Raw genomic sequence first — 16,653 nt, forward strand, 5'->3', positions numbered from 1 at the left:
CTTGAGTGTAGAGCACAAAGTAAGCCCTGAGCCCTGATTAGTGTGACCCAAAAACTAAAGGAAAAAAAAATCCACAAAAGGAAATAGTAGAAATAGTAAGCAAGGAACCTAGAGAACAGGCAGGTAAGAAGGAGAGGCATTTCTACCCTTTACAAGACATTTCCTCCTAACCCTTTCCTTTTAACATTTCTGAAAAAGCTTTAGATAAATAATAGAGATGATACAATAGAAGCTCTTGGTATAATATTTCCTGCTATTTATACTACTTAATCTTTATAGTGAAGCTTCCTTTCTGGTATTAAAGGCGCACCAAAGTTACAAAGAACAATGAAAGTCCCACTAGGCCAGAAAGATAGAAAGTTCAATGGGCTGAGCACCTATTTTTTTGCATGCAAGAGGCCTGGGGTCTCCTGGTACCATATGTTTACCAAGTAGTTCCAAATACTCAACTGTACAACTGCAGTAACCCACAAGAACAGCCAGGTAGAGCCTTCCACCACCAAAAATAAAAATGGATGAAAAAAAAAAAAAACACCCTAAAATCAGTGAACTATTGAATTTAAATGATTGAACTTCAACAGTTCTAGGGATACAAGGAATATACAAATCAAAAATTTTGAGTAACTGAAAACAAAAATTAATAACAGCAGCATGCAATTTAGAGAAGTAAATGCTCGTGGTGGTTCCTATCAATTGTTCACATCGGATGAGATGTGATCTTTTTATTAAAACTGCATCAAAGTGATTATCAAGAACAAGCTAAACCAACTAAGGCAAATGTAGCTGAACCCATTTATCCATTATATAGAATTGATCAATATTCTCAAACATCTTCGCTTTAGTTTCCAAATAATAATTACTCACTGATTGAAATGTTTTGGGAATAAGTCTGGTATAGATTTCTCAAAGTTCATCTTTGAAAGGTCTACAAAAAAAGGGGTAAATATGCCTTAATATGTCTGTATTTCTGTGTAGTTTTATTAGTAAGTGGGGGATGGGATCTGAAAGAATATAGTGGGTAGGGTCCTTGACTTGCATACAGCTAACTTGGGTTCAATTCTCCAGCAGCTTATAAGGTCTGAGTCTCACAGGAGTTGATCTTTGACAATAAAGCCAGGAGTAAACCCTGAGCACAGCTTGCTGTGACCCCCAAAATAACAAAACAACAACAAAACAGCAAAAAAGAAAGCTGGGATGACTCAACCAAATACTCAGAATTCAAATGAAATGGTAGAAAAGATGGAAAACAGTATTTTTTATGTCTTAATATGACATAATTACCTTAAATGTCCTAGATTTCTATTTTGCTTAACTACTCAATCCTCCAAACCCATTTTATTTCACATCATGATTACTAGTCCTTTCTTCAAAATTGAGTTTCGAAGAGGTCCTTATCTTTCTACAGAGGTCAGATATATAGTACAGTGGGTAGGGCTATTTTCCTTGCATGTAGCTGACTGGATTCCATCCCTGGCATGCCATATGTTCCCCTAGTACACTGCCAGGAGTAATTCCTGAGTGCAGAGCCAGGAGTAACACCTGAGCATCACCAGGTGTGGCTCCAAAACAAAACAGAAAGAATCTTTCTATGGTTTACTGTTGTGTTTTTTTTTAATATACAATTTAAAAATCTAAACTCTCATTTCCAAATATCTTAAAAATAACATATGGTAAGATATCACACAAAAAAGCAATTCCAGTTATTCTGAACATGGTTCAAGGTTATGGAGAACTTTGGACCAAGAGCCATGAACACCAAGTAGAAAGAACCTTAACCTCTGTTAAGCCTTAAGAAATCTTGCTCTTCAGGCTATACTACTTATCTCTTGAGACAGATGATTCCAGGTGAAGAAAGGGGGCACTCACCTGTCTTTGTAGTTTATCACAGTATCGATGATGGCATTCATCTGTTTTGTCAGTTTTGGGGGATTTGGTGATAGTTTCTCAGCTGGAGGGCGACCTCTTCTCTTCTTAGCCTTCTCCACATCTTCTTTTGCAGGATCTTTTTCCACATTTCTTCGTCTTTTTCGCTTCTTAAGCCGTACTTCCTCCTCCATTTCTTCCAAATTGCCGTCTTCAATGGCCTGTGAGTGAGGGGTGGAGGGGTGGGGTAGGGTAGTAGAAAAAGTCCAGACAAGAAAATTACCAAGACAAAAAGTGCATAACAGTTTGAATAATTAGAATAAGATGACACTCGCAAAAAATATAAATTAAAATAGAACTAAACAGTAATCAGTGGAGTTGGAAGAAAAAGGGAAGACCACCATGTTGGATAAATGCCTCTTTTTAACCTAGGACTACTTCACAGGCAAAATACATTGAAGGCCTCAAAAATCAAATAGTAAAAGCAAGCATTAAAAGATATATGACATTTACGTGTTTGGAGATAATTGAATCCAAATGAAATTTTAGCTCTGTATATGAAAAAAGACCTTAACTGTCTCATACTTTAGGGGGGCAGGGATGATAAACCACACACACACACACACACACACACACACACACACACACACACACACACAAATGGGTAGGCAAAGGAAAAAAAATATTCCTAGATACATATTCTTACGATCATATAAGCTTTGACCTTTTCTACTTTAAAATTTCACATCAATTTATTCATGATTCACAACATAAATCAAAATTCCTTCCAGATTTTGTTCTAACGTAGCAATTAATAAACAAGGAAACAGGATAGCACAAAGCCACATTCCTCGGTAAATGCACTTAAATCATCCGATAAAGAACACACACACACACAAACAACAAACACTTTTTTCCAATTACCTGCAAACGCTTGCTTTAAACCAGAGCCAGCAGCACTAATGCAGAGAGATAATAAAATAGCTATAAAAACAACCAGGTATGAAAGAAACCTGTTCATAAATGGCTAAAAGATCCATGTGACAGACCAGAAGTTTAAACTTTTTTTCCTGATATCTCGAAACTTAAGAAAAAATAGAGAGGGAAAAATACTACAAAAAAAAAAAATTAAACAGATAAAAGAAAATTGGACCATGGAAAAGAAAAAAAAAATGAAACCTTTAAATTACATTTCAAGATTGCTTTCTCACACAAAATATCTGATGTTGTTATTTGTTCCTCCTGCCTCTCAATATTGCCTCCAGTATGCAAATGCTAATCAATCCTTTCTCGTAGCTGAAAGAGCTCTAATCATAAGGCAATTACCTTCATTTCTCCACAGCACCAAACATGGCTAATATTTATGATCATGTGAGTATAACAATCAATATAAAGAGTGATTACAGCTCAGACATAATTTCTTTCACTTGTGTACAATGCGTCCTGAAAAAGAAAGGTTTTGCAAAGAAAACCTGGTGCTGAACACAAAACAACCTGGCATGTTAAAAACTGCCAGTGGGATCTTTAAAAAATATGTTTTCTATGCATCTTTCAAATGTGCAAACCCACAGAAGCAACATGCACACAGACAGAATCCTAAGGGATAGTCTGAGCCTAGGCCTTAATAATCAAAAGACAATTTCCATCACGATCCTAGAGTGTTCAGATAACCAACTATGAAGGAGGCAAGATCTGATAAGTTATAAGGAAAAAAGGCAAAAAACAAAAAAACAAAACCCTCCACCTTATTTCATTAATATTCATATGCCTAAAAGCAGGACACCCCACTATCCAGCTAAACACATTGCAGTTAAGCGAAGATGAAGAAAAAAGAAATTGTCCCGCAAATCTGGGAGGCTGAACATGCTAATGATAAATATAGCATGCAAGGCTGTCAACAGTTAATGGTAATGCTCTCCTCAAGCACCCAGCTGCACACAGAAATACGGAGAACACCGGCTTTTGATGTGTTACACACCTACACATGCCTGGGATGTAGTTCTACTGAATCTTCAAGACGGCAACGAAAAAGGATATTTACCTTACCACTATCAGCAGGCCGGCTATCGGATATCACAGTTAGTGGGGATAAAATTAACAAGCCAGCAAAGCAGCGAGCTGCTAGTCTCTTCATCAGCTGATCAGGAAAAAAAAGAGAGCTGGGGAAAGGCTATGTTTTCATATACAAGTAATTTTATTTTACTGAAAATTTAATACTGAAAGGATTGTGGATACTCAAATCTGCTGTTTCATTCTAACCTACTACAAGGCCCGAAGCCTTCCTCCTTCAGCCTGTTTTAATATTGACAACTACTTATCATATTTGCCCCCCCCTTATTATTCCAGGCAGCAGAATTAGAGATTTTTAGCTCAGGTGGTTTCTGATTCTAAACTCGCACCTTCACAATCAAGTGAACATGAAAGCAAATTAATATTTAAATTTATTTCATAAAAAAATTTTTAAAGGTAGGCTTTCATTTTATTTAAAGCTTCATTTCAGTGCCTTTTAAAATAACAGGCTGCATGGTTTGGGAGCAGTCTTAGCAGATGATTTTTTTGTTCTTAATAAAATAATTCCTTTCATAAAATGCATGTTAAGTAAAAGCAATGTGCATGTTTCTCAAGTTCAAATATTTAATACAGTATGTTATTCTTCTCTTTAAAGAAAATCCCCGAACGAACAACTGTGACACTTCACTTTCAGTTTCACGCTGCTGCAAAATTTTTCTTTGTTTTTCTTTTCAGTGGGATAAATGGAGAGGGAAGTTGTGAAAAGGATATTTCTACTCTTACAACACCCTTCATTCTTTCCGACCCCCACCCTTAATTCTTTAAAAAAAAAAAAAGTACAAAGCATAAACTTGTGTGATATTTGGTCTTAAATCTCTAAATCTGGAAGTAACTAAGAAGCAAACCCAATGGCAAAAAAAAAAAAAAAAAAGGAACTCGTGAACCCATTTTTTATTACAATTGCTAATTCGTGCAAATTCCTATTAAATTTCGTTGGGGGGGGGATCACAAGGAAACACAGAAAGTACTGACCATTATTCCCCTTAAATTAAGGTTTTATGCAGGAATGCAGAGAGCTACAAAACATCTTCCCTCCTCCCCAAAAGACCCCAACACATCCATATGCAGTGTTTTATGTTCAGGGATTTCTAAGGATCTTTTTCTAATGGAAATCAACTCACTAAAATATTTCCCAGTGCAGTTTGCACATTTAAAAAAAAAAAAGTGGGGTATAGATTACTCTTCCCTGTAAGTTAAAAATCATGGACATTTCAAACTTCTTTTATTTATATAAAAAATATATATATATATTTATCAGACTGGCTTAACTAACTCAACTCAGTGCTCGGGGAGAGGGGCACAAAAAACTTGCTACACAACGCTCAAGTCCTACCCCCAAAAGAATTCCCTTCCAAACCTTTTACCAGCACAATAATGAAATAAATCACAGAAGCAAAGCCCCAAGTTTCCGACTGGTGACGTGTTGCGCAAGAGTGCGAGCCCTAATTCAACATACAGACGGCTCCCATGGCTGAATTGCCTCTAGATTTAATGAAGTGAATAGGAAGGAAGTCGGGGGGGGAAAAAAAGTGTACAAATAAGACATTAACACTTTCCTTTCCTACCCAAACGGTGAGATACAACTACAGCGAAGTTTGGAGAGGCACTTCTTTCCTTAAAGGCACACGGCACTCTTTTGGCTCCGGATGTTACTAAAAAAAAAAAAAAAAAAAAACAACAAAAAACAACAAAAAAAAACACCACCAACCCTTTTTGGTGATTAAAAATCCCCAGCCAAGTTAAAACAGTTAAGCATATTTCAGCCTGCGTTTTGGTTTTTTTTTTTTAATTTTTTTTCCTGAATGGAGCTGGGAATTACGCCTTTCTCCACTGGATGGCAACCTTTCCACCCACCCACCCCCCTTCTTTTCCTTTCTTTCTTTTGGAAAAAAAAAATTTTTTTTTTTAAAGAATATATTTTCCTGACAACTGGCTGTTCAAAAAAATAAAAAATAAATTAAAAAAAAAAAGAAAAGAAAATACAGACTGCTTCCTTCTTCAGTTTGCTCTTAAGAAATCTGTCTGCAGGCTCAGAGAACAAAATGCAGGAGATGATCGTGCAGGAATTGCTGGCTTTTTTAAACAGGAAACACTTTGCATCTTGCAAAGCACATGGCAGACCCAGGAATCAGCCACACGTGGGTCCGGTTCTGTCCCTCTCTGTCATCCTGACATACACTACGCCCTTTTTTAATGGAACACGGGCACAGTCCAGAAAGTCGGCATTAGATCCTTGTTCTTCTCAGCCCGCAGTGTAAATGAGGTGGCATTAGACATGACTTCACGATTCCACGCAGCCGGGACCAATCCATGACTATGAATAGGTAAACAGGGACAAGCAAACAAAAAGCCACAAGCCAACTCCGGGGCATTGTTTCTCGGGGGTTGCCTTTTCCACCTCGGCATCCCTGAATCCTCAAAGCAGTGTGGCACAGCCCTTGCAGTGGAACAGACCATTTTAAAAAGAAAAGAAAGAAAGAAAAAAAAACAAACACGGAAAAGGTGCAATTCAAAAGACGTCTTCAACAATACAAGGGCAGGGTCTTGCGTAAGAAATGGGAGATTCCAGAGGCTCACACTTAGACTCAGATTCAGATAAGCGCATCTCGGCTGGCTGACATTTTCTTTCTCGGGGTTGGTCCTTTCTCCTCCCTCAGGAACTCTAGATTGGATTCCAGAAGAGAACCCTCACTTACTGCTGCTGTGGTTGGGGGGGTGGGGCTAAGGATGAAAGACAGGGAATTAATACAATTATCTGTGGGGCCAGAGAAAGAGAGAGAGAGTACTGGAGGGCATGCTTTGCCTGCTCAGATCCTGGACCTAGATTCGGCATGGTCTTAAGCATGGCCAGGAATGATCCCAGAGCATTGAGCCACCAGGAGGAGTAAACCCTTCCTCAGCACCGCAGTCTGTGCTCCTCCCTCTCCCAAGAAATTGGGTGTCAATATTAATAACTTCATGTCTGTATTAGTGCTTCGAGGAGGCCCAGACACAAAGCATCAGTTCTGATGACAATACTGGGGAGGCTGAAACAGCTGAGTACCTGGAATGGGGGATACAGGTAAATATACCACTTGCACCCCAAAACAAATACACAACTGAAGCAGCAACAACAAAAGTGAAAGAAAGAGAAAAAAAAAAGATTTGCTGGGGATGGAACTCAGACCAAGGACACATGCAAGGCAAAATACTACTACTATGAGCCACCTTGTTGGCCCTCAATGTGGTTTTTCTAACTTTAATTTTTATTCAATTATATTGGAGTTCTTTTAGGCCACACCCAGCCTTGCTCAGGGCTTAGATCTGACTCTGTTCAGGAATCATTCCTGGGGGGCAGTGGAGACTATACACGATATTGAAGATCTAACCCCGTTCTGTTTAGTAACAGCAAGCATCCTGCTCACTGTGCTATCTCTCCAATGTTAGATCTTTTTAGAAAATTTAAGATGGTGAGTGAAAATTTTTCTTTTGATAGGAATATTTAACAACATAAAATTAGACATAAAATATATCAAAATGCCACATCATTTCTGTCACTTGATTTAATAAAGTCTGTACTATTTTGGGACATAGAACTTCAGATGATAATTTAGGGGGACTTGGGGGGAGGGGTGGAGAGTTTGGACCATACCCAGTATTGCTCAAGATTTACCCCAGCTTTGTACTCAGAGTTGACTCCTGGTGGGCTCCAGGAACATAAGGGATGCCAGAAATTAAACTTAGGTCAGCCTCCTGCAAAGCAAATACCCTACTATCACTCCGATGCTTTTTTTTTTTTAAGCAGTTACAAGTTTATTATCATTACCACTCTTTTCCCACCTAAGCAAATTGTTAGAAAAGTATACACCTGGGCAGGGGTTGATAGCATTGAATACACTCTGCGAACATTGGTGGAAGGAGGTGACACTGGTGGTGGGATTGGCCCTGATACATTGTATGTCTGAAATTCAGCTACGAAAACTTTGTAAGTCACAATGTTTTCAATAAAATATTTTTTTAAGGGCCCGGAGAGATAGTACAGCAGCGTTTGCCTTGCAAGTAGCCGATCCAGGACCAAAGGTGGTTGGTTCGAAGCCCGGTGTCCCATATGGTCCCCCGTGCCTGCCAGGAGCTATTTCTGAGCAGACAGCCAGGAGTAACCCCTGAGCACCGCCGGGTGTGGCCCAAAAATCAAAAAAAATTTTTTTAAAAAGGAACATTTAAGGAAAGAAAAGGGGAAACAAAACAAAAAGCATATACCTAACCAAATTCCCCAAGATGAAATAAGCCAGACACCAAAAGACAAACAGACAAACATTGTATGATTCCACTTATCTGAGAAAGGAGAGCAATGATTACTGGAGGTAGAGTAGATAAGTGCAAACATGGGTGTTACTGTTTAATGAGAATAGTTTCAGTTTTGGGTGACTAATAAGTGTTGCAGGAGACAGTGAGGGCAGCATTTTGCTGAAATGTACTTACAGGGTCGTTACATCAGTAAATCTAGATGTATGCTTATTCTATCACACACACACACACACACACACACACACACACACACAAAACCCTCGGGAGCAGAACCATATTCTAAATATTAAGGAAAAAGCCAACAACTCCAAGTTCATACATGTTTCTTCTACCTCAATGCACAGCAATCAGTACAAGTGAAATCTTGCAAGGTTGCCTTCCCAACTCAATCCTTATACTACTTTAAAGGACAGCATGTTGAAGCTTGTCCTGGTCAATGACTAAAAAGGGCTTTGCTGCTGTTATTTTGGGGGGAGACACAATCTCCCTGCTGCTACAGCAGATACTCCCTACCTGCCCTTAAGTCTCTGGCCAATAAGAGGATTTTTGCCTTTCCCTCAAACCTTCTGTTATTCAAATGTTCTTATGTAAATCTCCATGATGTAAGAAAATATCTGAATATAGGACTTAGCTACTATAAGTTTTATAACACTGTTAAACAAATACCTCAAATATTCAAGAAAAAAAATGTTTTTTATTTTGCTTTGGAGCCACACCCAATGAGTCTCAAATACTCCTTTGCACTCCTGAGTGCTCTGCACTCAGGAATCACAACTGGGATGCTTGGATGCTTGGGGAAATCATAGAGGATGTCAGGGAATTGAACCCTGATAGGCTGGGAGCAGGGCAAGTCCCTACCCATTGTACATTCTCTGTGTCATCAATATATATAGTATATATATATATAGTATATATCCTTATATATATATGTACATATATATGCAAACTAGTATTTTCCTTTTTCACTGTAGGGCAATTACATGACAACAAACCCACATTACTTATTTTAATTCATAAGAAAACAAAGCAACACTGATGATTGTCTTAACACTTCCCACCCTCATCCCGAGGGACCCATCTAGCAATGAGCTGCCTGAGCCAAAGTGTGAGAAGATGCAGAGAAGGGCTTTGAGGGCCAATACAGAGATCAAACTCAAAACTTCAGTACCTTGCACAAGCAGGGCATGGGCTCTAACTCTTGAGACATTTCCCTAGTCCAGATCCTCATATTTTATTTCCACTGGGTTGTCAGGGATCTCGAATGCCAGCTGCACACCAGCTCTTCCAGAGGGTGGGATTGAAATGTACAATTCTGTGGTTATTAAGGGAAAGAATGAGGTTCCAGTTTAACTGAATTTCTGGTAGAGGGAGTTTTTCAATTTCTCATCCAATAACTTTAGATCACTTTTGCAAAAATAAACCAAGGCTCTCTCTTTCCCCACTGGCATAGAAAGCTATGACTCTGAGGGGAAAATAGTGGGGCAAAGGCTTTACATACACAACTCAAACAAGGTAAATTAGTAGATTGTTTTAGGCAAAAGTATTTGGGGACTAGGAAGAAGAAAATATTCATAAGTGTAAGTATTTGAGATACAGGATCAAGCAAGTACTGTGAGGCAGGAGTAAGCACAATATACAATTCCTGCATGAGGAAATGCAATGACTTAGAGAAGGGATGCCTAGATCACCCTTGGCCCCAGAATATAGTGAGGAGAAACAAACAAATAGTGGAGGGAGAGAAAGACAGATGAGAAATAATAGGGAAGGAGTCAAGGGGATTCAGGTACATCAATGGTATTAAGGAAGAACAGAGTTAAATATTCAAGCCATGGAGTCAACAACACTAAAATCACAAGACCCAAACAGTAACAACCAAACTTTAAAAGATGGATGATAGACTGGGAGGGGTTGTATGGGAAGGAACCTGGGAATATTGAGAGAGGAAAGTGATGCTGAGGAAAGTGTATGCTTAAAACTTAACTGTGAATAACTTTGTACATTATAATGTTTTAATGCAAAATTATTTATTATAAAGGCACAATACTCTGTTCAGAATATTTTGACTTTGGGAATTAGAGAGATAGTGCAGAGATAATACAGCAGATCTCTTGCAGTCCATATGGTCCCCTGAGTCCAATAGGAGTGATCTTAGAGTACAGAGCAAGGAATATGCTTGAGCACAGCCAGATGTGCAAAACTCCCTTCTCCCCCACCAATAAACCAGAGTATTTCGACTTAGCAGAGTGTGGCCCTCCAATGCTTATGATAATTTATACCCTACCACATGCCAAACATAACATACTGACCCCATTGTTCTCCAAAATTAGACACACACTATGCTACAGCTCCCTTGGGCAGAATCAAAGAGCTTGAGAGCCCTGAGTTAGAGGCTAAAGAAACAATGGAGCATTAAATGTTTTTGCCTTCTTATCTTGAGACCATTTATCTAGTTACTCTCAACTCACAATACAGTCAGAATTCCATCTGCTTGTCTTAAATAGTGTGTCTTGGGGAGCCTGGGTTACATGTTACTTGGAGGTGCTCAATATATTAAAAAATAAATGCCAGGCCCAAGGTAAACAAACTGTTGGATAATTTGAATACTTACAAAGAATAATTTAATGCTTTTGAGACAAATAAGAAAAGAATATGACTAGAACTTCATTAGGAGATAAAGCCAAATGGTGAATCAGAGTCCTCAGAGCCAAATAAATGGTTCTTATCTGGGCTGCACCAACAGATCCTGCACCCCTAGCACAAGATGAGTACCCTGATTTTAAAACACACTGGGAGTTTTAAAAACATCAAATTTGAATGAAAGGGTGATTGGAGAGTAGGGTAGGCATTGTCCTGTTTGAGGCAGATGCAAAGAAAATCCACTAGTGACAAATTATGAAAAGAAGACATTTGAGACAACCCAAGAACTTGAAAATATGGTACTGAAGGTTGTCTGGTACAGAAAATAGCCTTCATTTAAATAAATGTGTTATTATGCCTCATGTGTCCATGAGGCATATCAGGGACATTTCTATCATCACCATAACAGCAAACAAAGGCAACAGGACCAGCAATGGCCAGCTTACTTATACTGTGCACTATAGTGAAAAGGGCAGACCTTCCTAAAAGGTGCATATTTCACCCTAAGGTCAACCAAGGCCCAGCAGGCTTGAGCTTTTACCACTATCTTCAATATATAGAAAATTAGAAACCAGGGGTATTCCATAGACTTGACAATCTTCCTATGGAATAAAGCTTACTCATAGGCAAGGAAAGCATGTAATTACAAAGCATATGACAAGCTCCTCCTCTTGCTTTTAAGTCTCAGGTCCCTAACCCATTCTCGGAAGTGCAGGATAAAACTCTCAGTTTGTCTCATTAGCTCTGGAATATACATCCATGTGTATATATGCCCTGTATGTGTGACTAGATTTATTTTTTTGTTTTGTTTTTTTGGGTTTTTTTGGCCACACCCATTTGATGCTCAGGGGTTACTCCTGGCTAGGTGCTCAGAAATCGCCCCTGGCTTGGGGGGACCATATGGGACGCCAGGGGATGGAACCGAGGTCCTTCCTTGGCTAGCGCTTGCAAGGCAGACACCTTACCTTTAGCGCCACCTCACAGGCCCCAACTAGATTTATTTGTTACGTCTGCTGATATGTCTGATGTTAATTTGATGCTGTGACCAGCTGGAGAAGAATAGAGGGGTAGGAGAAATTTTCTCTCTGCCCTTCCATCACCAGGGAGTCAGTGCTTTATGTGTTTTGCACACATAATCCTCATAGCTTGGAGATATTATTCTTTCCATTCTACCAATGAGAAAACAGAGATACATTATTCCTTCCATCCTACCAATGAGAAAACAGAGACACGGAGATAAAATATTTTATTCTACATCATATACTAATAAGTTATTTTAAACTTATTTAAACTCTAGAAATCTGAAGCACAAATAATAATGTTGAATCTCTGAGGAAAGACTGGTTTTTTTTGTTTTGTTTTGGGGCCATGTGAGACCACCCCAGGCACTGAGTTTCTAAACCCAAGGCTTAGGCATATGGGTCTGAAGAAGAATGGCACACGGAGAAATGATTCCAAGCCAGTCAGAAAAGATATTCATTGGAGTCAGCCTGTGTTATGCCTCAATGCCTCTCTGCCATGTCCTGTCTGCTTGAGCCAAAATCAGAACTGCTTTCTCTTTATTCTACAGAACCAAATTCACCAAGGTAGAGGAAGGTCCTAGAATCCAGGTGGACTTTTACATAACAAAGAAGAGGAAGAGGGGCCAGAGAGATAGCACAGCAGTAGGGCATTTGCCTTGCTCAAAGCAGACCCAGGACAGACTGTGGTTTGAATCCCAGCATTTCATATGGTTCTCTCCTAGCCTGCCAGGAGTGATTTCTGAGCATCAAGGCAGAAGTGCTGCCAGGTGTGACCCAAAAAACAAAAAACAAAAAAACAAAAAAAAAAAAAGAAGAGGTTGGGGGAATACCTTGTTCCTTTGTTTAGAGTTGTAGTTAGCCTCATCTTACAGGACTGTACCTGCTGTGCTCAGAGATCATTCCTGATGGTGCTTAGGATCCAAACCAGGTGCAAACAAGGGATCAAATTCTGCTTAATAAAATTAAATCAATTATAAAAATGAAAATATAACATGGGACAGCTTAGGAAAACTTAGTCACACATCAATATGGCCTTTGTTTTGTATGAAAGTACAAAGAGAACCATAAAAAATGATTGACCAAGTGGGCTGGATGATGAGAGGTTCTGGGGCCCAGAAGAGTATCTATGCGGGAACAAGCTCAGGGATTAAAGAGAGAGTACAGCAGGTAGTACATGTCTTGCAACATAGCCGATCAAGTTTCAATTCCCATCATCCCATATGATCCTTCAAACCCTCTAGGAGTTATCACTGTGTGCAGAGCCAGGAGTAACCTCTAAGCATTGCTGAGTGTGACCCAAAACCAAAAATCAAACAAACAAAAACAACAGGGAACTAACTCAGGCCCTCACAATGCTAGCATGTATCACTTGAGCTATCTCCCTGGTCCTTATTTCTTTTAATGTGAAGTTTTTATTTAGTTTGGATTTGTATTTTTGGTTGGAGTAACTTCCTCTGGATCTTCCACAGTCTTTTAAATTACTTTTGGCATTTATGTCCCTAAGTTTGACTTTGCTAAATTCCTATGACCAACAACTCAAGAATCTCTTCTCTGGCTAGTTTGTGTGACCTGACGTATTTCTTCACTTTAACTTTGCTAGTGCTGTCTTCCCAAAACATCATCAGCATTAAGTATTTAAAGTCATAACTACCAGTAGCATTAATAATGAATCCTCAGAACTTGGGTGCAAAATTCATACTAATGCAATCATCCCCCCTGGCAGCCCCACCAGCTTGCTAATAGTTACCAAATCATACTTATTTCTAAAAAAGACCAAGTCAGCCATTGCTGGCAGCAGTTACTTTTCTTGTAATTAATATTTTCCTCCAAGAAAGCAATTAACTTCAGTGTTTTTGTTTGATCACTAGTCAAATTGATTGGGGGGAGGGAGGAAGGGTCTTTGTGACCACACCTGGCTCTGCACTCTGAAATTACTTGGGGTGTTGCTCATGGAACCATAAGGGATGCCAGGGATGCCTGTGTCAGCTGCATGCAAGGCAAATGCCCTATTCTCTCAAATACATTTTTTAGAAAGAATCATTATACTTTTCAATACAAAATAAATGTTCACACCCAGCATAACTGTCTATTTGTTCATCAGGTAATTTGAAATAAATAAAAAAGCACTATTGGTGACTTCAACTTGTTTTACATTCATCAGACTTCTTTTTTATTTTGGCCACACCCAGTGACACTCAGGGGTTACTCCTGGCTATGTGCTCAGAAATCATTCCTGGCTTGGGGGATGAAATGGAACACTGGGGGAATCAAACCTCGGTCTGTCCTAGGTTAGCGCAAGCAAGGCTAGTGCCTTACTGCTTGTGCCACCGCTCTGGCCCCAACATTTATCAATCAGACTCTTGTACTAGGTTTGTATTTTGTTTCATGTAAATATTAATGAGTCTTCAACTTGCATATTTGGACTTTCAATTTCCAGTCATGCCCAATTTCCCATCATGTAGCATCTTATTGTTTCTTTACTGCATGTATAACTACAAGTCCCCATTTTCCTCTCCTGATTATTTCCATAGAATGTCATGCGTGTTTATTACCATGTTTATCACAAGGGAGCAATACAGCCAGTTGCTTCACTGTGCAAGTGTGTGTGTGTGTGTGTGTGTGTGTGTGTGTGTGTGTTCTGAATAACAGATGCTCAGTGACTGCTCACCAACCCACTTTAGAAGAAGCAACATGATTGATCAATGGTTATAAGGTGCAGCTGTTAGAGTGATTTGTCGACTGAAGAACAAGCCACAACGTTTGTATTTCATGTAATGGCGCACAGAATACCACAGTGATTTGCATAAATTGAAAATAGTCTCCCATCAAATTCACATGTTCAGAATCTATTCTCTACTGCTTTAGAATATGACTATAGTTGGAGATAGTGGATTTATAGTGGTAATTAAGGTAAAATGAAGTCATTGGGGTGGACTAATCTAACATAGCAGGCTGTCCTTTTAAGAAGAGGGAAAACTATGACTAATTAAAAACAAAGAAGTCACTGTAACACAGGAAACTTCAAAAGTAGCAGCCTTGCTAATACCTTGTTCTTGAATTTCTAGCCCCCTAACTTCAAGAACAGTATGGGGGAAAAGATATGTTGCTGAAGCTACCAGTTCATGATAGTCTATTATAACAGACCAAACAAGCTAATATGTAAGATAACTAAAATCTGTTTTTGAGGGTTTGGCTTATCATAGTGATGTAAGTTTATACATATTGGAACATTGCAAAGCAAGAACTGCCTGAATATATATAAATATTCTTTTGACTAAGTGACACCAGTCTACCTTTCATGCCAACCTTTTATGGACACTGCATTACCCACAGACTTTGCTGTTGAATGTTATGCTCTCCTGTGTAGTCTCACCTGATGGGTATGGTCTCTAATTTCTTGATGGCCTATCTCCAGCTTGAGTGTCTCTGCATAAATATAAGTGATAGTGGATGAGTCAGTTTACTTGTAAGAATTTGAAATCTTATGAAAAAGTATGTCCGGCAGGTGTAGTGTTGAAGTTGAATGAGGGTTTTGAGGTGGCAATGAGATCAAAGATGCTATGTATAGAAATAAGGAATAAACAGAAGAAGAGGATATCAAATAAAGCAAAGAGAATATATACCAAGTGAAGGAGAATAGAGGGGACCTAGGGATGCTCTCATTATATACACAATATGCATACAAGTATTTACATGGGTATATGAAAATTGCACATGTACACATGTGTATCCAACATACATATGTACCAATGCTTGTTTACCCATCTATTAGCCTTTTGGTGATGTCTGGCTCTCATTAAATTTGAGAAATCAACTTTAATTGCGCAATAAATTTAGATCTAGACTTGCTCAAGATATGGCAAATATGAGTTTATTTAAAGTATGACTATTGGGTTTCATTTAATGTCAGGTCAAGAAAGCTAAAAAATATTGAATGAAATTTTGAGCCTTGATAATTACAAGTTTATACATAACAAACACAACTTGTATACAGTAGTGGTGAAAACTAATTTCCTATTTTAAAGTTCACAGAAACGAGGGTCTTAGCAATAGTACAGAGGTTAGGGCACTTGCTTTGCATGCAGGCTATCAGGATTTAATCCCCAGCATCCCACACGCTTCCCCAAAACTAGCCAGGAGTAGCCTATGAGCATCTGTAGATGTGGTCCCCTGTAGAAATATATACAGTATATAGAAATGAGAAAAAGGCAGATGTGACCAGGTTTCACTAATGAATACATTTAGCCTTATTCTGTTCTTACATAGATCCCATAACTTGTGGCTATTTTAGGTCCATCAGAACCAGTAACTAATTTTGCTGAAATCCATGGATGAAATCAGCATGGGCAAAGAGCTGACAGTAAAAGGCAGAGATACCAAGAAACCATGTCAACTGAAACAGTAATTTGTGGAGACAAACAAGAAAGGATCTAACTAATATTTACCAACAAAAAGAATATCCTAAAATACATTTCAGAAACAAGAGTGCCTAAAAAATGTTAAAAGGCTACACATCCAACAGAGGTCAAATCTAAAGAATGTAAGAATGTTCCTTCAATTGACCTCCCTTAAGTATGGCTCATTACCAATAATTGGCTGCATTCACAAACATCTTTATGTTGATTACTCTTACTTGGAAACTACATAGTTCATTTAGTTACTGTGTAAAGTGGAACAATTGTAAAAGGAAAGCTGAACTTCAAATTTTTAAGCCACACCTGGCAGCTTACTCCTAGGAGGGCTTACCATCCATATACAGTGCCAGGGGTAAAAC

General features: G+C 38.7%; 1 protein-coding gene across 1 annotated transcript in view; it reads right to left on the reverse strand.

Moving 5' to 3' along the window:
* The window catches only part of SMARCA2 (SWI/SNF related, matrix associated, actin dependent regulator of chromatin, subfamily a, member 2), a 240,963-nt gene that overhangs the window by 42,464 nt on the left and 181,846 nt on the right, over positions 1–16,653 (reverse strand). Inside the window, 1 exon segment of the mRNA XM_049774259.1 lies at positions 1,867–2,084. Coding sequence (XP_049630216.1) covers positions 1,867–2,084 — 218 coding nt within the window.

This window comes from Suncus etruscus, chromosome 1, assembly GCF_024139225.1.
Source record: "Suncus etruscus isolate mSunEtr1 chromosome 1, mSunEtr1.pri.cur, whole genome shotgun sequence".
In the NCBI taxonomy this organism is placed as follows: Eukaryota; Metazoa; Chordata; class Mammalia; order Eulipotyphla; family Soricidae; genus Suncus; species Suncus etruscus.